The sequence below is a fragment of the Ciona intestinalis genome, chromosome 1, assembly GCF_000224145.3.
Source record: "Ciona intestinalis chromosome 1, KH, whole genome shotgun sequence".
NCBI classification, from domain to species: domain Eukaryota; kingdom Metazoa; phylum Chordata; class Ascidiacea; order Phlebobranchia; family Cionidae; genus Ciona; species Ciona intestinalis.
In genome coordinates, this window is record NC_020166.2 from 458921 (window position 1) to 484310 (window position 25390).

The 25390-nt window shown below is 38.2% G+C and overlaps 1 protein-coding gene across 1 annotated transcript in view; it reads right to left on the reverse strand.

The window, feature by feature from the left end:
- Positions 1-18646, reverse strand: part of LOC104266824 — a 42950-nt gene extending 24304 nt beyond the window's left edge. The window contains exons 1-30 of the mRNA XM_026837454.1: positions 18522-18646; positions 17306-18457; positions 16326-16853; positions 16016-16264; positions 15566-15688; positions 14856-15104; positions 14407-14661; positions 13968-14183; positions 12594-12705; positions 12311-12418; positions 11108-11330; positions 10764-10937; positions 10122-10320; positions 9643-9921; positions 9140-9352; positions 8621-8740; positions 8113-8321; positions 7740-7833; positions 7258-7419; positions 6766-6909; positions 6127-6405; positions 5460-5633; positions 4877-5073; positions 4236-4395; positions 3587-3806; positions 3011-3166; positions 2830-2952; positions 2216-2375; positions 1654-1789; positions 1136-1595 (exon numbers count right to left, since the gene is read on the reverse strand). Of these exons, the coding sequence (XP_026693255.1) occupies positions 1136-1595; positions 1654-1789; positions 2216-2375; positions 2830-2952; positions 3011-3166; positions 3587-3806; positions 4236-4395; positions 4877-5073; positions 5460-5633; positions 6127-6405; positions 6766-6909; positions 7258-7419; positions 7740-7833; positions 8113-8321; positions 8621-8740; positions 9140-9352; positions 9643-9921; positions 10122-10320; positions 10764-10937; positions 11108-11330; positions 12311-12418; positions 12594-12705; positions 13968-14183; positions 14407-14661; positions 14856-15104; positions 15566-15688; positions 16016-16264; positions 16326-16853; positions 17306-18457; positions 18522-18594 (6947 nt within the window). The 5' untranslated portion in view covers positions 18595-18646. The remainder of the gene's footprint in view (positions 1-1135; positions 1596-1653; positions 1790-2215; positions 2376-2829; positions 2953-3010; positions 3167-3586; positions 3807-4235; positions 4396-4876; positions 5074-5459; positions 5634-6126; positions 6406-6765; positions 6910-7257; positions 7420-7739; positions 7834-8112; positions 8322-8620; positions 8741-9139; positions 9353-9642; positions 9922-10121; positions 10321-10763; positions 10938-11107; positions 11331-12310; positions 12419-12593; positions 12706-13967; positions 14184-14406; positions 14662-14855; positions 15105-15565; positions 15689-16015; positions 16265-16325; positions 16854-17305; positions 18458-18521) is intronic.
- Positions 18647-25390: the final 6744 nt, after the last annotated feature.

A 25390-nucleotide genomic window follows, 5' to 3' on the forward strand; every position in this document is an offset into this window, starting at 1 on the left:
CAGTTGTTGTTGTTGTTGAATTAGGTGTTGTTGTTGTGCCTGCTGCAACAGTTGTTGTTGAATTAGTTGTTGTTGTTGCTGTTGTGCCTGTAGCAACAGTTGTTGTTGTTGTTGAATTAGGTGTTGTTGTTGTTGTTGTGCCTGCTGCAACAGTTGTTGTTGAATTAGTTGTTGTTGTTGCTGTTGTGCCTGTAGCAACAGTTGTTGTTGTTGTTGAATTAGGTGTTGTTGTTGTGCCTGCTGCAACAGTTGTTGTTGTTGTTGAATCAGGTGTTGTTGTTGCTGTTGTTCCTGTAGCAACAGTTGTTGTTGTTGTTGTTGAACTAGGTGTTGTTGTTGTGCCTGTAGCAACAGTTGTTGTTGAATTAGTTGTTGTTGTTGCTGTTGTGCCTGTAGCAACAGTTGTTGTTGTTGTTGAATTAGGTGTTGTTGTTGTGCCTGCTGCAACAGTTGTTGTAGCATTGGGGGCGATTGTTGTTGAAGAATATCTGTGCATGTTACACCATCACCAGTAAACGCGGTATTGCAAGAACAAGTAAAACTTCCATTTGTGTTGTTACAGATTGCATTGCTATGACAGTTGTGTGTACCCAATGCACATTCATCAATATCTGTGCATGTTACACCATCACCAGTAAACCCAGTATTGCAAGAACAAGTAAAACTTCCATTTGTGTTGTTACAGATTGCATTTGCTATGACAGTTGTGTGTACCCAATGCACATTCATCAATATCTGTGCATGTTACACCATCACCAGTAAACCCAGTATTGCAGGCACATGTAAAACTTCCATCTGTGTTGGCACAATTAGCACTTGCATGACAGCTTTGCGCGTTCGTTGTACATTCATCAATATCTGTGCATGTTACACCATCACCAGTAAAACCAGTCGTACAAGCACATGTGAAACCTCCAACTGTGTTGTTACAGTTTGCATTTGCATGGCAGCTTTGTGTGTACCCAATGTACATTCATCAATATCTGTGCATGTTACACCATCACCAGTAAACCCAGAATTGCAAGAACATGTAAAACTTCCATTTGTGTTGGTGCAATTAGCATTGGTATGACAGTTGTGTGTACCCAATGCACATTCATCAATATCTGTGCATGTTACACCATCACCAGTAAACCCAGTATTGCAGGCACATGTAAAACTTCCATCTGTGTTGGCACAATTAGCACTTGCATGACAGCTTTGCGCGTTCGTTGTACATTCATCAATATCTGTGCATGTTACACCATCACCAGTAAACCCAGTCTTGCAAATACAACTTGTAGTTCCACCTGTGCTGATACATGTGGCATTGGCATGGCAGCTGTGGGTGCCTGTTGTGCATTCATCAATATCTGTGCACGATACACCATCACCAGTAAACCCAGAATTGCAAGAACATGTAAAACTTCCATTTGTGTTGGTACAAGTAGCATTTGTATGGCAGTTGTGTGTACCCAATGTACATTCATTAATATCTGTGCATGTTACACCATCGCCAGTAAACCCAGTATTGCAGGCACATGTAAAACTTCCAGGGTTATCAACGCAGGTTGCATTAGCTGTGCAGTTGTGTAGCATTGGATCCAAGCACTCATCTATGCAGGATAAATACATTACAATGCATTCTATATAAAGCATAATGATAAGCTTTACCTATGTTTGTACAAGTAGAATTCATAAGCACAAACCCAGCTTTGCAATCACAGCTATACGTTCCAACCGCATTGGTGCACACAGCATCAGGACATAGTGTTGAATTACCTTCGCACTCATCCACATCGGTACATACCTGAAAGAATAATTGAACTGATCATTGTGGGGTAAAATGAATGAATCTATCTTTGCTTAGTCCTGCATTGCCAATAATATAGATCCACTAATACCTATCAATTAATATATGGCCAATAATATACGGCCAATAATATATGGCCAATAATATACGGCCAATAATATATGGCCAATAATATATGGCCAATAAAATATGGACAATAATATACGGCCAATAATATACGGCCACTAATACCTATCAATTAATATATGGCCAATTATATATGGCCAATAATATATGGCCAATAATATATGGCCAATAAAATATGGCCAATTATATATGGCCAATAAAATATGGCCAATTATATATGGGCAATATTTTATGGCTACTACAATATTGCAACTAATACAAGACTACTACTACATGACAAACTATTTCAATGTTTACCGTCCCGTTTCCAGTGTATCCACTTAAACAAACGCATCGAAAACTTCCTTCAAGTTCCACACACATTGACCTATTGCTTTGTTGGTCACAGTTGTTTAAAGTTGAGTTTGAACATTCAAGGATATCTTGGCATGTCCCATTCACATTGGTGTATCCAGGGCTGTAATATACAAATACATGGTTCATATTCATTATACGTTTTATATACATTTGCATGGAAAGGCAATGATTAAACACACTCCCTATTGTTGCATGTTGTGCCCTATGTAACTTGGTGGATGTTTGGATTTTCTGGATAGCTGACAATCTAGACAGCACATTAGTGACCACTGGGTTTAAGCAATTAAATACTTCAGAAATCCTCCTTTGCTGCACCACTGCACTGGTGTTCTTTTTCATCCACCATTTTCTCGCTTACATGCACGTAACTTTATGGGTGCTACTATTCTAGCGAACAGTTTGACCGTCCCATTAGTGAGTATTGGGTTAAAGAAACTGTGTCTTGCAAAAAGACACACAAAATACAAATTCACAACAGTAGCAGCATCAAGTTTTGAACCCGGTATCCTCTAACAGTGATCTTTTAACAACAAACCAGGTTGGTATTTACTTACCCACAATTACACTGGAAAGATCCATCTGTATCCTGACATACCTCCGTCCTATTATTACAGTTGTGCGTTCCTAACATACATTCATTCACATTAGTACAAGGTGATTGAGTTAAGTTATTTGTCCTGTAAAGTAAATATATTGTTTTAGTTTTATTCCCTTTTTCAATCAATAATTCAATACCTTTCATATCCCTCCCTACACGAGCATTGAAAACTGCCATGTACGTTGACGCATTCCGTTGTAATGTTATCACAAGTATGTGTGTTTGACGAGCATTCGTTAAAATCAACACATGATGCATTGCTTCCCATTGTATAACCAGTATTGCATTGACATCTAAAGAAATATTGATGAAATGTAACTTATTTATCCTCACATGGCGGGGTAATAGCAGTCGTTATAACACGATTGTTCTGTTTTATACTCCTCGTGCCTGCTTACAAGTTACCACGTATGTAACTTATTTATCCTCTCATGGCAGGGAAAGACAGTCGTTATAACATGGGTGTTCTGTTTCATACACTTTGTACCTGCTTACAAGTTACCACGTATATAAATTTGTGAGTGATTGTTTTACTGTATAGCTGACAAATTGGAAACTTTGTTAGTGACTACAGGGTTGGAGCATTTATATTTAATGCCCAAGAACACATCTACGAACAATGGTAGCAGCATCGAGCTTTGAACCTAAACCTTCTGGTTGTATGGCAATGCTTTAACATTCTTCACTAATACAGTAAATAATGTTCAACATACATGAAACTTCCAACTGTATTGTTGCAGTTTGTGTTGATTATATTTGCACATGTAGAAGACACCATACATTCATCAATATCATCGCATAGTGAAGTATTCATAGAGTTTACTTCATAGCCAGAGTTGCACGAACAGGTGAAATTATTGAACAATGAAGTGCAGATTTGTGAGCATGGGTTGGATAAACAGAGATCAATATTTGAACAGTTTCTTCCATCACCTGAAGTGAAAGGGATCTTAACATTTGCAACCCTCTGTGAGTTGTAACCATTCAGTTTTATTTACTTTATTTTTAGAATGTTAAAAGACTATACCTACAAAGTACCATACATGGTAACTCGTAAGCTGGCATGAGGTGTATAAAACAGAACACCCGTGTTATAACAACTCTCATTACCCCACCAAGCGAGGATAAAGTAAGTTACATTCATTCGTTCAGGTAAAATATAACCTTTGATAGGTTTACAAACTAAATCATTTGTAACCTACTATGTTAATTTTACTAGTTTGTTGCCATTGCTTATTCTAATAAGGTTTATATTAAAACAGGAAAACTTTCTGTTATACTTTTCTACAAGTTTATATTTTGCTTTAGTTTTCTGTATGGTCTAAAAATACATTATAAACCACATGTTTTATTACAAGTTACCTGTAGTCCCTGCAGGGCAATCACCGCATGTTTGTCCCACCATTGGTGCAGGGTTATCTGTGCAGTTAACACCAGTATAACAAGCTGATAATTCACATCCATTCCTATCTTCACTGCAATCATCACCAACGTAAGCTTCTGTGCAATTACAACCAACAATCTGAAAAGGCAAATTCAATTTTAATAAGAAAAAAAATGTGTATTGGCCTTTTAGATTCGCCAGAAGATCTGCTTTAGACTTATAATATTCGTGGCAGCAACAGCATATATATAAATATATTTTAGTTTTTTTACCAAAACCAATAATATTGCATTGTGACTATTAATTAGCTTTCTGAATCATATCATCCTATTACAACTAATAAGAGAGCAGGGCCATAATGAATGAGCACGGTTTATTATAAAATGGTTAAAGTGGCCAACCTAGTAATTGATTACAATTTAAAGTTTTGTGAGTTTTACAAATGTTAATTACGCAGTCAAAAATGCCAAACTTAATATGTGAGAGTTAAAAAATATACGATGTTTGAAAAAAAATTGGAAAAAAAAGGACTGGTTTTTGGAATGGATTCTATAAAGCCATTCGATGCCCAAAACCTTACACTGTAAGATTACATAACAAGAAATATTGAAAAACTTACAATATAGTTGTCACCACTGATGATTGACTCATTAAAGGTACAAGTCCCGTTGTTCTGACACACACACAACTTTACATTAACAGTGAGTATGGTCTCTTCACCCAGCGTATCGGTGGCAGATATAACCAAAGTTAGGTTTGTGACATCGGTTTGAATGTTTGCAGCAGATGGAGTCCAACTTATTAAACCAGATGCTGCTGTGGAGAATGTAGATTGATAACTTACAAAGTTTATTTTATTCAAATTTTCCTGAACACTGAATTTATATAAATTTATTTTCTAAAATCTAAAAAAATATCCAATATACATAACAACTGAGAGATTGCAAAATGAAGTATAACGAAGACAATTTATAAATGTCCACTGGGTTGGAGGAATTGTCATTAAGCATCTTGCTCAAGGACACATGCGACAAGAACAGTAGAATCGTAAAGCCTTAAAACACACTAATATACCAGCTAATAGCTATTAATGTGGGTTTACAATTTTTAAAATGTTTTGGTTATGAAGAGTAAAGACCAATAATATATCCCCACATAAATATTGCAATACACAAGTAAAATATCTGGTACACATTACTTACCATCTATACTAACTCCATCAATGTTGGTAATGTTTGATATTGAGTAAGTAATGATGTTGTTCTCAGCATCAACTCCATTCACTTGTAATGTTGATGTTTCATTGATACGAACTTGGAAGAAATCATCCACAAAGTTGAAAGCATCAGCAATTGATATGTTTGGGGCAGTGTTAGCTAGGAGAGAAACATGGTCAATATATTAATTAACATTAGTTATGTATCATTGGGGGTGGGGTAAAAGTTGTAACTTGTAACAGTCGAAGATGTCTTGATTACATATTAATAATATACATGATTTTTAAATAAATGTAAATTATTTGATTCTGTGCGGTGGCGACAGTCGTTATAACACGGGTGTTCTGTTTCATACACCTCATGCCTGCTTACGAGTTATCACCTATGTAACTTATTTATCCTCGCATGGCGGGGCAACGACAGTTGTTATAACCTGGGTGTTCTGCTTCATACACCTTATGCCTGCTTACGAGTCACTTTGTATATAACTACTAACTTTGTGGGTGATTGTTTTTATGCATGGTTGACAATTTAGACAACCCATTAGTGACCACTGGGTTTGTGACATTGTGAAATTACCAAAGTTACCACTTAGAGTCTTGTACAAGGACACATATACGCTTGCTACCATTTAAGTTATAACTTAACCTACCATCAATTGCCGCTATACTTTCAGATGAACTGGAATCTGTTAAAGTAGATTGGCCAATGTCGCTTCTATTGGTGGCCAACACATCAAACAAACAAGTTGTTGATAATGTTGAATCTTTTGTACAGTTTGCGACAATCCCTTGAAAACGGGTTGTGTTGCGTTGTGATTCCACAAGATCTTCCAGAAAAGGTGGGGTGATGGTGTTGGTGGGGTTGTGGGATTGGAATGTATCATTACCACCAGTGTATGTGAACAAACTTTCCATTTCTGATATTTTCCCTGGAAATATAAAAAGTATGATCAGAAATTATAAACAATAAATGGCATTCAATTCTGTATGAGTGCTATCGTATAGCACGTCTGGAAACCTGAAATTTTGGCCAGAGTTGGATCGTTACTCTTTTCAGTAGCATAACTAGAAAGCTGATTTTGTTGCTATGTTACATGTCATATTTACATAACATAAGTTTTGTCTTTTCAAATACGATAGAAACTAAATATAACAACAAAAGGAATTTGCAACGAACAAATAGTCATTAAAACAGAGTCGTTTTAGACCAACACAAGTCCTATTTTCAACTTAAACTAAATTTTTAAGGCTGACTACATCACTACTGAATATAATACATAGTTACATACATGATTCCCCAAAAGGGAAAATTTTAGATTCTAACAAAGTTCCGTTTAAAATATCGAGATTTGTAGTTGGTTGCAAACTTGTGTAATCCAGAGTGGATCCATTACGGAATTGAAAGTCATCGGTTACATCTCCATTCCATGCACCTGTGTAGTAAAACATATTCAATGTATGTAACTTATTTATCCTTGTAATTTGGGTAATGGCAGTTGTTATAACACTGGTGTTTTGTTTTAGAAACCTTGTGCCCACTTACAAGTTACCACGTATGTAACATTGTATTAGTTAACACTGGGGTTGGAGCCAAAAGGTGTCTGACCCAAAGGACACATACACCCACAATGGTAGCATCAAGCCTTGAACCTCTACCCACTGGCCAAGCGCTCTAACCACTATGCCATGGCCACTACAATATTAACATACACATGTACACCAACCATGCACACCAATAATAATGTACCAACATAAGCTTGTACACCAACACCCCCCCTTACCTAACAAACCAGTTGAAACTCCTTGTAGAACTGATGATCCACTAAACTCCAAGGTGAGGACAAATTGTGCAGATGAGACGGTAATTTGACTTGAATTGGGAAAGTTTGCTGTATAAGTGAAGCCAGCCCTTGATAATGTGATGTTGCTTACTTGTATGTCAACTGTAAATGCACAATGGTTGGTTTATTGAAGGTTACAAGTTAGATGCTGTAGAGACATACTGGACTTGTACATACAGTGTTGCTTGTAACCCCTGCAAGAATTATGATGTTGTATTTTCCGGATTTATTTCATACATACATATGTATATATACATCTGCTACTATGATATTGGTGTTAATGTGGTTTTGTACCCAGACCATAAATTACATGGTAATTGTATAAGTTACATGGTAATTGTATAATTCTAATGCATGGCTATATTTAAATAACGTTGTTTATTTATATCTGTTCTACACTTTAACCACGAGTTACAACTTACTGGTTTCTGATATATTTGCTGTTACATCAATCCCGTCCACTTTTACTAACACCCCTGTACCATTAGTAACTGAACGGTCAACGTCAAATTGAACCTGAGGTAAATGAAACATATTGCTGTCTACTGTTTTATATATACTGCTATATAGGTACTAAATGGGCATGAGGTGCATGACATGCTGTTATAAAACTTACATATGTAATGTATTATAAAACTAGTAAGCGATTACAGGGTCTGTGTAACAGAACACCCAACTACTGTCGTTGCCCCGCCATGCAATGATAAACAAGTTACATTCATCCATTCATCTCGATCTGCCATATATAGTTTCCCCGGAACAACTTTAAATTCTGTTCACATGTAAAGTACTTACCACACCAGATGGTGATGCATTGTCTTTAGCTGCAAACGAAGAGAACACAGTTGCGGCGCTTCTGCTTCCATCAGCTTTGGTTGCCTTCTCAGTTCTACATTGGAATGTGAATAGTTCCGGTGCGTACACCATGTAGTATTCACCCAATCCATTGAAAGTATAAGTTGCTCCATCGGTTGTAGTTACGTGAGGATCACCAAACAACCAACCTGATGTTAAAAGGTTAAGATAAAGTATTTAAACTCGCCATATGATGTAAATGCCCAATTAGCTAAAATTTGTAATAAAATTATTTTTTTTGTTTATAAAACGAGTTTTTAAAATAAAATTTAGGAAAAGATAATGCAGAACTACCAAAAAAAAACAGTTAAATTGTTAATATATCATTGAACAATGTAAGTGTGCTTTATCCAACTGTTTGATAACATGAATATAACGCATATAATTTATTGTGTGACTAATGTAACTGTTTTGTCTTATCATGCAATTATAAAAATATCCACTATACCAAAGAATGGAGGTCTGTAGAATCTGCATGATGGAGCCGGTCTCTGTCTTCGATAAAGTCTACAATATCCACGTGAACCACTTTCAGCACAACATTGTCGACGTGGTACCAGATCATTTGCTGCACAAGGAACATCATATTTAGTGTAACAGGTGATAATATTGAGGAAAATAACAAGGTTTGAGGTGAATAAAAGCTATTTGGTTGTGAGTCATATAAAATAACAGAAGTTAGTGAAACATATATTGTGATGTGAGGCTACTTTAGAAAAATCATTGACAGTTTACATAAACATACTAAATAAACATAAAGTAGTTGAAACAAGTTGTACATAAACTTATAATTGGAATAAAATTAATAAAAACAAAGTTCTTTTATCAATTCAATTAAAATATGCTTTTAACTGTAAGCGTATTCTGTCCACTGTCGGTAATTCATCTTTTTTAAGCTTCGCTACTTCAATTGAACAGACAAAAGTTATAATATTATGATTATTTATGACATTAAATTGCAGCTTACCAAGCGCAAGGTTATACTGCTGGTCAAATGATTGTTGATTGAAGTATATGGAGTACCATGGAATCTGGGATCTTTCCTGTCTACTCCAGAACGCTCCTCTTACAAGGCCACCACGAAACACACTCCTCCAGGGAGAGAAAAATCTTCTGGTTCTTCTGTAGCAACATCTGGGTCCCTGATTCCATCTTGCCTGGTAACAATCTCCATCTTGGGCTGAAATAAAGAAATCAATGCCATTTGTTTTCTCCACAATGGTGGCAACTTTAAAAGAGTAACATAACGTAACTTTGATCTCGAAAACTATAGCGAAGATCATGTCATTTAAAAAATGAAGAGAAGATATTAGTGAAAAAAACATGCTATGGATAAAACAGAAAAAAACATAATTACACCATCGAGTTTTGAACCATCTACCCTTTGGTTGGTGGGTACTCCAACCTTATCTGTTTAATAATGTAAACCTGCTCTTAGTTAAGATATAAGTAAGCCAAATTCATAAATACCTCTGTCTAAGTTCCATTCTTGTGTACTTGCTGATGAATAAAACCTTGATAACCCAAAGTTGTTGATAATGTTCATCCAAAAGTCAATTGAACGTACGTATCTTGGATCACGTCTTGCTTGGAAGTTAGTGCAGGGACATGTTGTAGAAAGGGGAGAATATGGAGTTTCAATGTCTTTGAGGTACCAATTAACGCAACTGCATCGTGAGTTTTGTGTGGATGTTTTACTTTGAGTAAGATGGTAAAAGTATTGTCCTTTATTTGCTCCAGCTGTATTACCTGTAAATAAGCCAAGTCATTAAAATACAAATTAGCCATAAGGAAATAGTGGGTTGGGGACATTGCTATTAAGTGTCTTTTCCAAGAACACATTCGGCCACCATGGTAGCAGTTTTGAGCCTCGAACCTGTAATCTATGGCCTAGAGGCAAAGGGCTAGTTAATATGCCGTGGTGCTGAAAAAATGGGAAAATATCAAACCTCGTTGTTGTATAACTTGGTCTGGTCGGTAAAAAGATTGATTTTCAACAACAGTAAGATCTGCTCCATTTGTGTAGCCTATCAACCCATTATTGTTTGATCTTCTCATGGTATCCCATAACATTGCATCTTCCTTGTAGAGATATATCACGTATGTGTCGCAGCCATCTGTAGCTACCACAGCTTGAAATGTACTTGGCTGTAACAAGAACAAATATTGTCATAATTCCCCTAAAAAAATCACCCACACATGGTAACTTGTAAGCTGACACAAAGCGTATGAAACAGAACAACCGTGTTATAACCACTGTCGTTTCACTCCCATGCGTGGATAAATAAATTACAATCATATTTGTAATCTTTGTCTGGGTTATTTAATTGCTTTGTTTATATACAATCTACATGGGTAAAGCCAATGTTGAAGCACGCCAGGAAACATAGACTTCAGGCAACACTTAGTCTATTAGACCTAGCATACTAGTAGTGACCTTGACGAATTAGTTACAATCAACAGGAGGTTCAGTGCTGAAAATTTACAAGAAATATTAATTCTTCAAATATAATTTTATTCCAAACTTACTTTAAATATGACTTTAAATCATATTTAAAATATACAAATTACCACAAAACAACTCAACTTACAAAATCTCTGAAACCAGGGAAACGCTCAGGATACATCACAACATTACTCCAAGTTGCTTTGTACACAAATATTGGGTTAAAATCAATGCTGTACTTTGCATCAATTCTCTTCTTAACTTCTTGCATGATCGCTTCACCTGCAGCATTAAGTGAGAACCCAACTTTGTCGTACGCCTGCAAATTTAGTTTAAGTTTGAGTAGATAGAAAAACACTGGCATTTTAACACTTTTTCTTTCTTTACACAGTTATGCTTAATATTATTATCTTTATAAACCATTAATTTAACTCTTTTTACAAACACACTCTAGACGTTCTAAAAGATATACAACACCGAAGACTTTACCTGATAGTAAACACGTCCTGCGTTTTGCTCATCTGGGTCAAAATCGTCCCAGAAAGGCGCAATCAGTGCAAGGCGTCTACGAGATGCTTCAGTCCCAAAATTTCTGAATGGTCGGTAGAGATACTGACTGTAGTAATAGCTGCTTCCCAGGTATATCAGCCCGTTTGAAGTCACACGTATTTGGAAGTAGGACTTTAAACCAAAAGGAATCCCGTAATCCAACCTGTGATGCATGCAGTTAGATGTCGTGTAAATATAATACGTTTCTGCTGCGTACTTAAATCTGTCGTGTGAAGCCTACAAAGGTTATACGCGATGTGGCACAGTAGTTATATAGCGCTCGAGATCGACACTGCCATTCGTTGTAGAAATGCGTGTCCTTGGACAAGAACAGAAAACGGTTTAACTCATACGGTTTGCCAAATAGTCTTCGTGTTACAACGACTGCCGTTGTCCCACTACGCGAGAATAAGTAACAATCAATCGGTTTTTGCGCGTTACTTGCATAAATGGTAAAGTAAAACGCTTGCGCATCTGTAGAGGTGAGCGGAAGTCACGCAAAGAACATAGTTCTGTCGGTGTGACTAACGTAACATTGGGTGGTCGACAAAACGCGCCTGCAATGCCTGATAAATTCGCCCACATTTTGTATTACAACAAGAAACGAACGTAAGCGGAAGCCTCGCGAAGCTAAACATACTTATACCAGAACCCCGTGTGAGATTTTCCTTTGTTTCGAAAATAGGTGCTACTGTTGCGTAACAATAACAATTCCATGTCCGCAGTCCGAATTAAAGCGAAAAAGGTGAAGCGATTTGATCTATTTTTACAATCGTCAGAAGAACTGAACAGAGGATACGGAAAAATCAATATTTATTAGATTTCCTATAATTATTTTCAAAATTTAATTAAGCTCTGAATGACAGCTGTATTGTTGACTGCATTCCTATATAAGCCATGTCATTGAATAGACAATGGTAGTCGGATTTTTATATCACGTGTCATATTCGCCGTCAACCTTTGCTTAAACATTGTTTTCTTTGAAATTATTCGAGTATAGTGTTTATACGCCGTTTCAAACACCTTCCCGTTTCAGAGCAACTTTGCACCTTTAACGACTTTTAAACTGCAACAATATCACCGTATTGCCAGCCTTACCAAATAGGTGGTCTCTCTAAGGAGTTTAACCAACTTATAACTTACCGTGTTGGAGGCGACGCCACATCATCCCCTATAGGGAGTAGATTGTCACCATTTTCAGTTCCGAACGGCAGGAGGATTATTTCATAACATCTAACGTTACCATCACCTCTGAAAAAATACAAACTTATATTAGAAATACAGCCTATACTTACAATGGTATATACAGTATTAATTTGAGGTAAACGGCCATGCTATAAACCTTTTTTTTTATTTAATATTACCACCCTTTACTTGTATTATTATAATTATATATAAAAGATGTTTAAAGATTGATAAAACTTACCTGTACCCTGTATTACATGCACAAGTATAGCTGCCAAATGTATTGCTACAACTGGCGTTACTTGCACACGGGTTGTTCACGCACTCGTCAATATCAAGATCGCATATTGTTCCTGTAAACACATACAACCATTTAAATACGTTCATACAAACATATTTTATCTAAAAAGCTGGAAAAAAAACTAGGACAAACACGGCTGCAGCAAACTAGTTTCACGAATAAGTTACCCGCACTTTTTTAAATGAATTTAAATTCGTGTTACGTCATAATACAGAGTATGACGTTAAGACTGTGATGTAATAACACGTGTATACTGCGTAATTTTGAGTTCAGTTTTATTTGTTTGTTTATATGTTTAAAAGTGTATAGTTGTCGTTTTAATGCATTTATAGATTATATAGTGTAGAACGTAGAATTTATTCTGAATAAAGTTATTAATATTGTGAGGACTTTATTAAGCATAGCGTTTTTAAACTACAGTAGGTTGATGAGGTTGTGAGATAAATTTATATAACTGTGTGAGAACATTTCTATGGACGCCAAAACGATGTGGCAACTATATTGGTTGTTGACCAGAAGCGTATTTTATATGTAGAATAAGACACACCCATGCAGCTGCGAAAACACCTAAAACTTTAACTAGGCGAAGTTTTACAAAGATTTAGTTGAGTACGTATTTTACGCTTCAGTGGTGAAAGTTGAGCGGGGTTTTTACCTGTTTGCTGCTGACATTAAACAGCCACTGACGTCACATGGACGTCTGCAGCTATTTTCTCACCGCACGCAATTCAATGTTTGGCGTGCAGAAGCTATATTCAACACAGGAGACGCACCCCAAATTAAATTACCGAATTCTACACTTGTTTTGCAGCAATTGTTATTGTACGACTGCATCGAATGATTTATGCTAGCGTTTTAACGTATTTTTCCTGAAGTCACAATTCCCAGGCTTATGCGTGTTGACCCAAACTCAAAAGTATTAACATAGGCATGGAGAATTCCACATGAAAGTTGAAACTGTCATTAAAGTTGTTGCAACCAAACCACGTTTTCTTTTTTTTAAGCAAACTATTTAGTCCAATATAAATGCTTTTAGAAGCATATAAAGCCTTTAAGTCTGTACGCTACTATCGAACTAGGTATATAGTAGGGTAAGACGGGAAACCTTTAACACATAACATAATATCCTGGTCGTGTTTTAAACAATAAACAATGGCCTATGGGAGTCGTGACGATACGGTTTTAGAATTCTTTGAATGTTCTTTGTTTACTACCAAATGGGACGAGAAAATAGAATGAAAAGACATCCCATCTATCCCACCCTACTGTACGTTGATTACGTTACAAGTACCGACCTTTACAACTGAAACTTACCATTAAATCCTGCAGCACAGTTGCAGGTGAACCCGGGACAGCCGTTCTGTACGCACTGGCCACCATTCTGGCAAGGATTCCTGATGAGACATTCTGATAAACAGAACTCACATAATCGCCCAGAAAAGTTGGGAGGGCATAAACATGAAGTTGTGATGCCATTGTTGGAGGTGCAGTTGCCGTTCACGCAAGAGGTGGTCGTGCATGGATTGTTCACTGCGGGGAATGGTCAAAATACAAAGTTACATTACTTTTACCATGATAAAACATCGCAGTACTAATCTTTGGTTAAAATATAGCTTTATTTTTATGCTCGAAGAACAGTTTTGAAATTACGCTTAGACGTTGGCGAAGCAAAGTAAATATAACAATGTAGTTTTTAGTAAAACTTTGAGCAATTCTTGTTTATAACATAACGTTCGCAAACTACACCACTTACATTGGCATAGATTGTTGACCTTGGTGTAGCCTGTGTCGCATTCGCATTCGAAGCTCCCAGTTGGCGTATTCACACATCGGGAGTTTGGTACATTGCTGCACAAGGTTGAATTCGTGTCGCAAGGTCGACCCACGACACAAATAAGTGACATGGGAGTCGACTTGGCGGACCCAATATTGCATTGGCATGTTTGTTGTTGAGTGACCGGGTCGAACACGCATTTTCCGTTCGTACATTGACGTGTACAAACGCCAACTGTAAAGATTAAGTTTGTAAACGCTGTATAACACACATACGCACGTCTGCAAAAGGCGTGTTAAGAAGCGTGGCTATTAAACCCAACATATGGTAAACTCGCATTGAGTAAATATTTAGGTAAAACAAATTATTACTGAAATAAAATGTACGTAAAAATCAAGTTTAGTGTTTTACATATGGTTGCAGTTCACCTGTCGTTGTGGTAACAGTTGCCGTTGCGAGGCATAGATCGTCACTTCGTATTTGGATGGAATACTGGGTAGCAGGTTGTAGACCGTCAATTCTTGGATTGATTGAAGTTCTTTCGGAAGCTACTTGCCATTGCTCGCCATTCACGAAGACAGTGAAAGTTGTCCCCGATTGAATTTGGGTGTAGGTAATCGCTAATGTAATTCTATCTCGTCCAATTTCTTCGGCCACCACACTCAGTTCGGCACAAGCTATAAAGACAAACATGTTGCATTAACATAGGAATAAAATAAATGAAGACAGAAATACCCCATGCCCGATAACCAGATATCATGTATGGTACTTTGTAGGTGATTTGAAAAACCCTTTTTGTACACAAGTGTGTATCTTTATATCAATGCAACGTATGTATCTTCGTGCGACCGGGCAACATCAGCCGTTATAACAGGGATGTTCTGTTTTATGCACCTCATGCTCACTGTATGGGTGATGTTAACGGCATATACAATAGGGGTACAATAAGGTCCCACGGATAGGACAAAAACAGCAAGAATGAAATGCTTGAACGAGCAACAATAGAAAACCTAATCCCTTTATTTACAGTGAAGCAGCGGAGGAACTCCGAAACTACAGCTACAGACTAGCCCAGCAATATTTGTTGTGGCAACAACCATGGTTTAAACTTGAATGCAAAATAACTAATAAGCATCACCTGTACAAGAAGTACCACTGCCGTAGTAGCCTTGATTACAGCTGCAAGTAAACGAACCAATTGTGTCGTTGCAAGCAGCGTTTGTGTCGCAATTATGCGATCCAGAAGTACATTCATCCTCATCTAAACGACATAGGTCATTAATAGGTTGACTCAATAAAATATTCCAGTTTATGTTTTCACGCATTGTATGTATAGTATATAATATAGTAGATTGGGAGAAGACGGGACACTTTTCATTTTATTTTCTTGTCTCATTTGGTGGTAAACAAAGAACATTCAAAGAATTCTAAAACCGTATCCCCAAGACTTCAGTAGACCGTTGTTAATTGTTTAAAACACGATCAGAATATTTAATATAATGCGCTAAAGGTGTCCCGTCTTTCCCATTCCTACCATATATGTTGTATAAATGCAAAGTTGTAAAACTCTTTTGTAAACGTAACTTACTTTGACACATAAACCCATTCCCAGTATAGCCAGTGCTGCAAGTGCATGTAAAACTTCCATCTGTGTTGGTGCAATTAGCGTTTGTATCACAGCTTTGTGCTCCAGTTGTGCACTCATCGTTATCTACACAGTTATTTACACCATCACCACTGTATCCACTCTTGCAAGCACATGTAAAACTGTCCGGTGTGTTCATACAGGTTGCATTTGCATGGCAGTTGTGCGTACCAGTTGTACATTCATTGACACCTGAAACAGGTAAGTTTTTGAGTTAAAAATAATGCAAAAAAACAGCAAAGACATAGATTACCCCCGGCGGTTGTTGTTGGTGTTTCAGTTGTTGTACCATCGGTTGTAGTTGCTGGAGTGAACGTAGTGGGACCGTCTGTTGTAGCGGTTGGAGTGGGGCCGTCTGTTGTAGCGGTTGCAGAGGGACCGTCTGTTGGAGTGGGGCCGTCTGTTGTAGCGGTTGCAGAGGGACCGTCTGTTGTAGCGGTTGGAGTGGAACCGTCTGTTGTAGCGGTTGCAGTGGGACCGTCTGTTGTAGCGGCTGCAGTGGGGCCGCCTGTTGTAGCGGCTGCAGTGGGGCCGCCTGTTGTAGCGGCTGCAGTGGGGCCGCCTGTTGTAGCGGTTGCAGTGGGACCGTCTGTTGTAGCGGCTGCAGTGGGACCGTCTGTTGTAGCGGTTGCAGTGGGACCAACAGTACTACGGGTTTCAGTTGTACCAGTAGTTGTACTAGCAGTTGCCGTACCAGCGGTTGCATTGGGTGGACCAAATGTTGTGGAGAGTGGTCCAGCAGTGGTCGAAGCGGTATCAACAGTTGTCACCTGAGTTGTGCCTAAAAATAGGAATATGTTTAAATCGGTTAAATTGCAGACATGGCTTGCTAGTGTTTTATATCTGTTTAAAGACTGTGTGTTTTTGTGCACAGAAAGTTCAATTGGTTTTGCCAGACTTACGAAACAAGTTCCCGGTCAATTATTGTCACGCGTTCGGCGTCGGTTGCTGAGAAAAAACATAGACGACTGTCCCAATGCACGCAAGGGCAATGGTGCGGCAAATGTGTGCACGTGTTGGGCGCATGTACCTTTAGCAAGCGGTACTAGCATACGTCACGATTGAGTTACGTCACTCCGCGTGTACGCAACGTTAACTTAAAACGACGAAAGTTTTATGAAGTTATTTTCACACGATGACGTATTTTAAAACTATGGGTAATATGCGTTTGCGGCCTAGACAAAAAATGTGATCTGCCACAAGATTTACTGAATATTACTCTCGCTATAAAACCTGTGCCGTTTAATTCCAATGCTGTTTCTTCAGTTGTCGAAATTGGTGGCAAAACCTCAACTGTGGTGTTGACTTCAATCGTAGTCGCCCCGTCGCCGGAAAACTCCATAAACATTGAAGTAGCGGTTGCTTGATATGTTGTGGGGGTAAAACTTGTAGAAGGGTTCGTTGCTATGTTCAACTGAGGGGTAGTTGGGCCTGCTTCTGTCGCATTCGTCGTTTGCAAAGTTGTATTTACTTGGGTAACAGGTGTTGTAGGAATTACTGGCGACATACTTGTTGTTGGGTTGTTTCCTGTACTGAGTGGGTCCGTGGTTTCGTTAACTTGATTTGTGATCGTTGTTGCAACAGCGGGGTCGTTAGTTTGAGCGGAATCAGTTGCGGTTGTCGCTAACGAAGTCGTATTTGCTTGCGGTGTGGTTACAACTACCGGTGCTATGTTTGCCGTTGTGTTGTTTTCACTTATAAAAACACTTGTAGTGCCTTCTATGGGGGGAGCGGTCGTTGTTGTGACGTTCGGTGTAATGGCGGTCGTGTCGTCGCCAGAAAACTCCATAATTATGGACGTCGCAGTCGGTTCATTTGTTGTCGGTGAAAAACTTGTAAATGTATTCGTTGCATTTTGAGGTGATGTCGTTTCTTCAAACTGAGAGGTGGTTTGGTTAACTCCTGTCGTTGTTAGAGTTGTATTAGTTTGTGGGGCTGCTGTGGTTGCAATAGCAGGTCCTATGTCGGCTGTTGTATTACCAACTCCGCCTACAGTACCCGTAATACCGTTAACTACGTTAGAAACTGTCGTTGTAACATTTTGTACGACCGTAGTCTGACTAACTTCTGTCATTAGAAACGTTGTATTAGTTTGTGGTGTAGCTGTGGTCGTAATATTCTGCGTTATAGGAACTGTTGTGTTCATTTCCCCATCACCCGAGAAGTCGAATAAAGATTTTGTAGTGACCTCATTTCCGGTCACAGTTACCGGGCCGTCTGTAGTAGCATTTACATTATCCTCTTCTCCGGAATAATCCATAAAGGACGAAGTAGTTTCGCTAAACTCAACGAAAGTTGTCGTCTCATATACAGTTGTAGCATTCACACTCGGTTGAATTGTTGTCCTTTCATTCCCTGACGATTCCATCGGCGGCGACTGAATAGCTAACAATAAAAGATTTAATATTTCCAATCTGTAGTTTCAAGATTTAAACTAAACATTACATACCCGAGGACAGAGACAGAAAAAAGACAAGCAACATCATTTTGAACGAAGCCATAGACCTGTGGTTTAAAATCATTTTTCTGATTTCTGCGTCCGACTTTTAAACATCTTGAAGAGAATGAAAGGCGTCGTGTATAAAACACTCAGGTGTCAGCCGAAAAGCCCCAAAGAAGGCAAAGGTAGGGTCAAAGAACGACCCCGCCACCAAAAAAAAACAATTTTCTCTCAAGGGAGGCGAGGCGATCAACTGGCCGTACACCAATGGTACGTAGAAAGGCAAATCCATTCTTTTCAGTTTCCATGTTTACGGTCTCAAATATCTTGGGTTTTTATAGAAAACTTTCTCAATGGAATCGTAGGTGTCGTGTCTAACCAACAATAGCTTGCGTGTTGAAACTCTGGGTAAGATACGATGCGACAACTAACTCACTTGAATATAATCGTAACCTTCGTCGTTGTTTGTTGTTTCCATTATGATTTCACTAAGATTTTAACGTGCCGTCACGGCCTGAGTCGGTTTTGCGCGTGCGATGGTAGATAGAAGTTAATAATAGCGCCGAAAATGCTGTTTTTTTAAAAGAAACCGTCCTTACCATGTAATACAACATCCCAATGATTTATGATTAAAAAGTTATAAACATTTTATAAAACCAATTCATCAAATCACGAAGTGTTGGTCCCTTATATTCTCCGAGCTATAAAACCCCCGTTGACCTTACAATACAAATGTGCGGAGGCGAACAAACAAGTTCTCACGCAAATACAAAGGAAGGTTGCGACGAAATACCTGAAGTCTCAGTTGTGGTGGCTGTTGATTGCATTGTGGTGGCGTCAGTTGTAGGTTGGGGTGTTGGGCCAGTATCAACGGCTGCAATAAAAATTTGATTACAAAAATGAAATTGCTTAATTTACTTTTGGGTGGCTCAGTTGTTGAAGTGGTTGCATCGAAACCAAAGGGTACAGGGTTCGAAGCTCGCTGCCTATACTCTTGTAAGCGTAAGTCCTTGCGCAAGACGATTAAAGAAAATTGTTCCAGCCCAGTGGTCACTTATGAGTTGTCCAAATTATCAGCTATACATAAAAAACAATCACCCATAAAATTACATACAAGGTAACTTGTAAAAACAGGCACGAGGTGTATGAAACGGAACACCCATGTTATAATGACTGTCGATAGAAAAGTTGAATTTAGTTTAATCTTGTATAACTGTTCAAGTTTTAAACAATTACATAACACAGAGGCGCGTTCGAAGGAATGCGTGTCTTAGTAAACCGTATAGATAAAACACATGTAGTCATATAAATATATTTAGCTGAACAAAAAGTCCGAAATGACGTCATATGAATCATGATGACGTAATCAAGCATATAAACTCCAGGTTTGGAAATGTTGCGGCGCGAAGTTTGTTATTTAACATTCCCGAATTCCCAACACCAAGCGCTAAAGAGCTTGGAATGAAAGCTAGACGGTTTCGTGATTTATGACGTTTTAACCCAAGGGTCACGCGGTTACTTTCTAAGGTTTAAAATTACTGGGGCATCTAGGACATTGTCTGGCGTCGTGGTTGAGTGGTTGGGCACTTCGTGAATATTGTGGTTACCGGGCTTGATTGGTACTGAGGATAGGTCTTTTTGTCCTTGGTCAAGACACCTAATGTATAGTAGGGCGAGGGGAGATGGGACACCTTTAGCACATAACATCCAAATATCCTGATCGTGTTTTAAACAATTAACAACGGTCTATGGGAGTCGCGAGGATACGGTTTTATATATTTGTTTGAATGTTCTTTGTTTACTACCAAATGGGAAGAGAAAATATAATAAAAGGTGTTCCATTTTACCCCACTTTTCTATATATTGCTTAAACCCACTGGTTACTAATAGGTTGTAGGACCTGGATTTAGGGGAAATGAGCCAACTCTGGCATAAATCTCAGACCCCATATAGCGAGTCACACTGTAGGATCTAACCCATATAGAATAAAATACATAGTAGGTTGGGGGAAAATGGAATACTTTTCATTCTATTTTCGCGTCGCATTTGGTAATAATCAAAGAACATTCAAAGAATTACAAAACCGTATCCTCACGACTCCCATAGACCGTTGGTAATTGTTTAAAACACGATTATGATATTTGGATATTATGTGCTAAAGGTGTCTCATCTTCCGCCATCCTACTATATAAGTTGTTGTTGAGTGTTCTACCCAAGTTAAACCGAAACAAAACGCAAGGAATCAAACGCAGCCATCCATAACCACGATTCAATGCATCGATAAACTTGCGAAATTTTGCACAAACACGAGTTTAGCAACAGTGTTATGCATAGAATGCTTACTCGGATTAAAGTATTTTTAGCACTTATAATTGTGAGGTAAGATGAATCAGCAACTTAAACTCATATTTCCTAATCGTGATTTTAACAATTAATAACAACGCTTATTTAGAGCCACAAGGTTACGGTTATATACTTCTGTGAATATCCTTTGCTGACCGAATTGAACGAGAAAATAAAATAAAAAACTTGTTCCGTTTTATCCCAACACAGCACTATAGAGTGGGGTGGGGAAGATGGGACACTTTTAGCACATGATATTTAAATATCTTAAACATGTTTTAAACGATCAACATCGGAAGTCGTGAGGATAAGTTTTATAATAGTTAAAACGTTTTTCGTTTGCTACCAAATGGGTCGATAAATAAAACGAAAAGTTGTCCCGCCGCTTTTTCCAACACATTATAAATTATATAGTTGCGTGTTATAACCCTTACCAATTGGCAGTTAATTCCCATTTCACGGTTACATTCAATTAACAGACTTATTAGGCGCGTATAACTTTAAGGTTAATCAAAGTAATCATCAAGATCAAACCGCAATATTTCCAAAGACGCGTATCGGACGGAACGAATATGGACTTCGTAAATATTTGTCTAGATTTCTATAAGGCGCACATAACCGAACACTGAAAGCATGTTCACCTTACAAGTTTAATTTGAATATAAATTGTCCGCGCAAATAAAGTAAATACTTTATTTTCATGAGGCGTGCAGTCGGACAATGGTTCGGAAATTATCTTAAAATCCCCGCATTGCGGTTATGAATTTGGAAGCAGTCCCATGAATTTGTTACGTGGTTACGACTACGTACATTTTGAAATAATTTCCCAACCATCATGTGGGTAGAATGAAATCGTGAAAAATTTACATTTTATTTGGTGTCGCGGGGATAATTATGTTTACACTCGTTAATTTCGGCCATGGTTAGATTGGTCTGTATGTATCTATATATATATGTGTGGCACCTGCGCAGTGGGTTCCGTTGCCACTGTAGTCTTGATGACAAGTACATGTAAATGTAGAACCAGTGACGATGCAACTTGCATTAATATGGCAGTTGTGGGAGTCGCACGGACCTGTAATAACATTCTTAAGTTACTTCTGCTACCAGGCGTAATGTAAATATACTTTGAACGGTTCATCTAGTATGAAAATTATATTGCCACTTTACAAAAGTTTTATGGGTGGCAAACGAAATGTTGGCAATACCATACGATTTTTCACACCAGATGAGACGTTGAAAGATTCTTTTCAATAACTTATTAAATAAAAGGTCTTGTATATTCTGGAAAGCGCCATAAGTCTAAACAGAGTATAGGGGAGTTTTCGTTCCATGATAAATGAGCTTTTGTTCTTATGGCGTGTCCAAGACACTTAGGTAATTGCTCCAACCCAGTGGTCACTAATGGTTTGTCCAAATTGTCAGCCATCCAGAAAAACAATCGCCGACAAAGTTACATATGTTGTAACTGGTAAGCGGGCATACAAGGTGTATGAAACAGAACACCCGTGTTATAACAACTGTCGTTGCCCCGCCATGCGAGGATAAATAAGTTACATACGTGGTAACTCGTAAGTGGGCACGAGGTGTATGAAACAGAACACCCGTGTTATAACGACTGTTGCTGCCCGGTCATTTCTCGTTCTATTTGATAATAAACAAAATCTATTAAAGAATTATTAAACCGTATCTTTACGACTCCCATAGACTGTTGTTAATTGTTTGAAGGATCAGGATATTGGAATTTTATGTGCCCAAGGTGTCCCGTCTTGCCCCACCCTATTATATTACTTCGTACACATGCGGTCGGTCACGCTACCTTGGTACATAGCAATAACACAACATACGGGCATTACCTGTGCCATAACATTGGGATGATTAAGCGTCGTGAGTGCAAACGGCGGTTGTGGTTTATATAAAATAATCTTTTACTGAATCAACGCAATATTTGTATTTTTGCACCAGTTTTTTTAAAATATTACTAATAATTGAAACCAATATGTTGGTACATAAACCGCACGTCCCATAACAAGCAGCAAATAGTCAAGGTTAACTGAATAATGGAACTCGATAAGACTCGATTTTTGTTTGCCGTATATTTAGTAGGAGCGGTGTATTCGGTTATGTTGCAACGAACAATATGAGTGCTAGATCAGGGCAGATTCATAGACCATATCATAGTTAAATCGCAGTGTGTTTATCGTTGCTACAAAACCTACCCACGTTCGAAGTATTTATTTTATTTTAAGACCCACGTCACGTTATTACTGCTCCTGTTACACATTGGAAAGTTATTTTCCAGACGCCGTATTATGAGTAAATGGAAATATCCCGGCGCGATGAATTTATTTGGAAGCGGTTGCCGTTCTTCTCGGGTTATGACGTCATGTGCAAGGAAGCGTAAAAAACAAAATCCAGACGAAATGTACGTATGGTTGGATGGGGGTAATACGGGACACCTTTAGCACATATTATCCGAATGTCCTGATCGTGTTTTAAACAACTCACAACGGTCTATGGCAGTCGTGAGAATACGGTTTAATAATTCTTTGAATCTTCTTTGTTTACTCCCAAATGGGATGAGCAAACTGAATGAAAAGGTGTCCCATCTTCCCCACCCCTACTGTAATACAAAAAATGCGAAACAAATTGTTTATGAGGTAAATTACTTATTTTTTATCTCAATTTGTACATTTACGTGAGCGGGGTCAGATAACGTTGTTTTGCCACATGCCCCTACGTCATACGTATGGTGCCTCGCCCCGTGTGTGACGTAGGAGACGCAAATATAACGTTTCTGCGCGTTTTTGAGGATGTTCTGGCAAAGGATTTATTTTAAACCTTGGCGTAAATAGGCGGGTTGTAGCTTTAACCACGAAAGGAATAATTTACAACACACCACCGGCTTGTTGTAAAGATTACAAGCGTAAGGTTTACAGTCGAGCAACTAAGTTTGACATTTAACCGGAAAATAAAGATAAACTACATGCCACGCCCTGGAAACCGTAATAACAGGCGATTCATCGTTATCAGCTTTCGGTGATTTCGCTTCATAAAAATAACCGAAGGTTGAGTTATTGAAGCGTAAGATACGGCGGATTTAAAGGGCAAGTGAAGTCACCATTATACGCTTTTAACTAATGCGATTTTCAGTACTTTTTATTCATAGCGTGTTTTACGACTGTCGTTTTAATGTTGATTCCCTTCTCATTATTGCTTTAATTAACATAGCGTTATTAAATATTAAAAACAGAGTCAGGGAATATTAGTTTTAGGTGCGAACAGTATTCCATCTTACCCAACAACGCTATATACTGCGTAACACACATTTCATGCTTTATTATGGATTAAATGCAATAACAAGCACTTTCAGCCTTGACTTTTGGATTATTGTTTTATGTAAGTTTCCCCATAACGTATGCCGAATACACATTCCATTCTCCGACCGTAGGACTGGCTTTGTTCACCGTTAAAAACTTGATGTTACGCGTTGCAAGAAACCGCGGGTTTGACAAGCGTTAGAACCCGTTACACAACGATACGCTAGTTTCCTCAGTAACAATAACCCTCGTTTAATGGAAATGTAACTTATCGAGACGGAACAAACAAAGGAATCGCGTCTTAATTACCAAACTATTGGTAACTGTGACGCAATAGATTAGTTGACAAAGGAAAATTAGTTGAACACAATCGATGTCGAAATCACGCGAAACGGTTTGATTTAATTATGTTTAAAACCGTTTTGTTTTCCGCTTATTTTTAAAACTTCGATTCGTTAATAGGAATAATGGTTGTGTGTGGAAACTGGTAGCAGAATTAGGCGGCGACAACTGAAGGACAACAAATGTTTAGATTACCTAAGCTTGTGTTTCTCCAACTTTCATGGTTCATGACCCTTTTAAAGACATTGAACACCCATAGCCCCATCAATAACATAACCCACATCTGTTTTAATATATTTACGTATGCTATTTTATTCGCCAACTTGTATCAACCGGCCTCTAAAACATACAAAGCCACGATCGGAGGTCTGTTCGCTTAATAAGCAACCATGGATACCAGGCATCGGTTGTGAGACAGTAGGTTGGCTCGCCTTTAATTTTACGTTACGTTTTACGCAACTTGGACAACTTCGGTCGTCCAGATTTGGCAATACGGGTAATAATACGTCATAGGGGTAATGATACGTTGAGATATTTTGAAGCGAAAACTTGGCGTGCGTTGGTGCGTAACGTACTTTCATGGGTTCATTATGCGGTTGTACAACGCGCGTATCTTCGAAAGCATTTTCTGAATGTTTAGTTTTAAATGTTCCCATAACCATTTTAGCAAACGAAACTTTTGGTTGATAATTTTACGCGGGTGAGGTCCTACGACGTGAAACACAGCGGGACTTAAGATTTATGCCAGAATCGGCTCATTTTAACTAACAAAACATTCGTGTATACGGTCACATTAAATCACGCTAAGGCTACACCAAGATGGCCGGAACATCGCCCTGCTAATGTAAACCATGTGGATCCGAATCTTAGGAA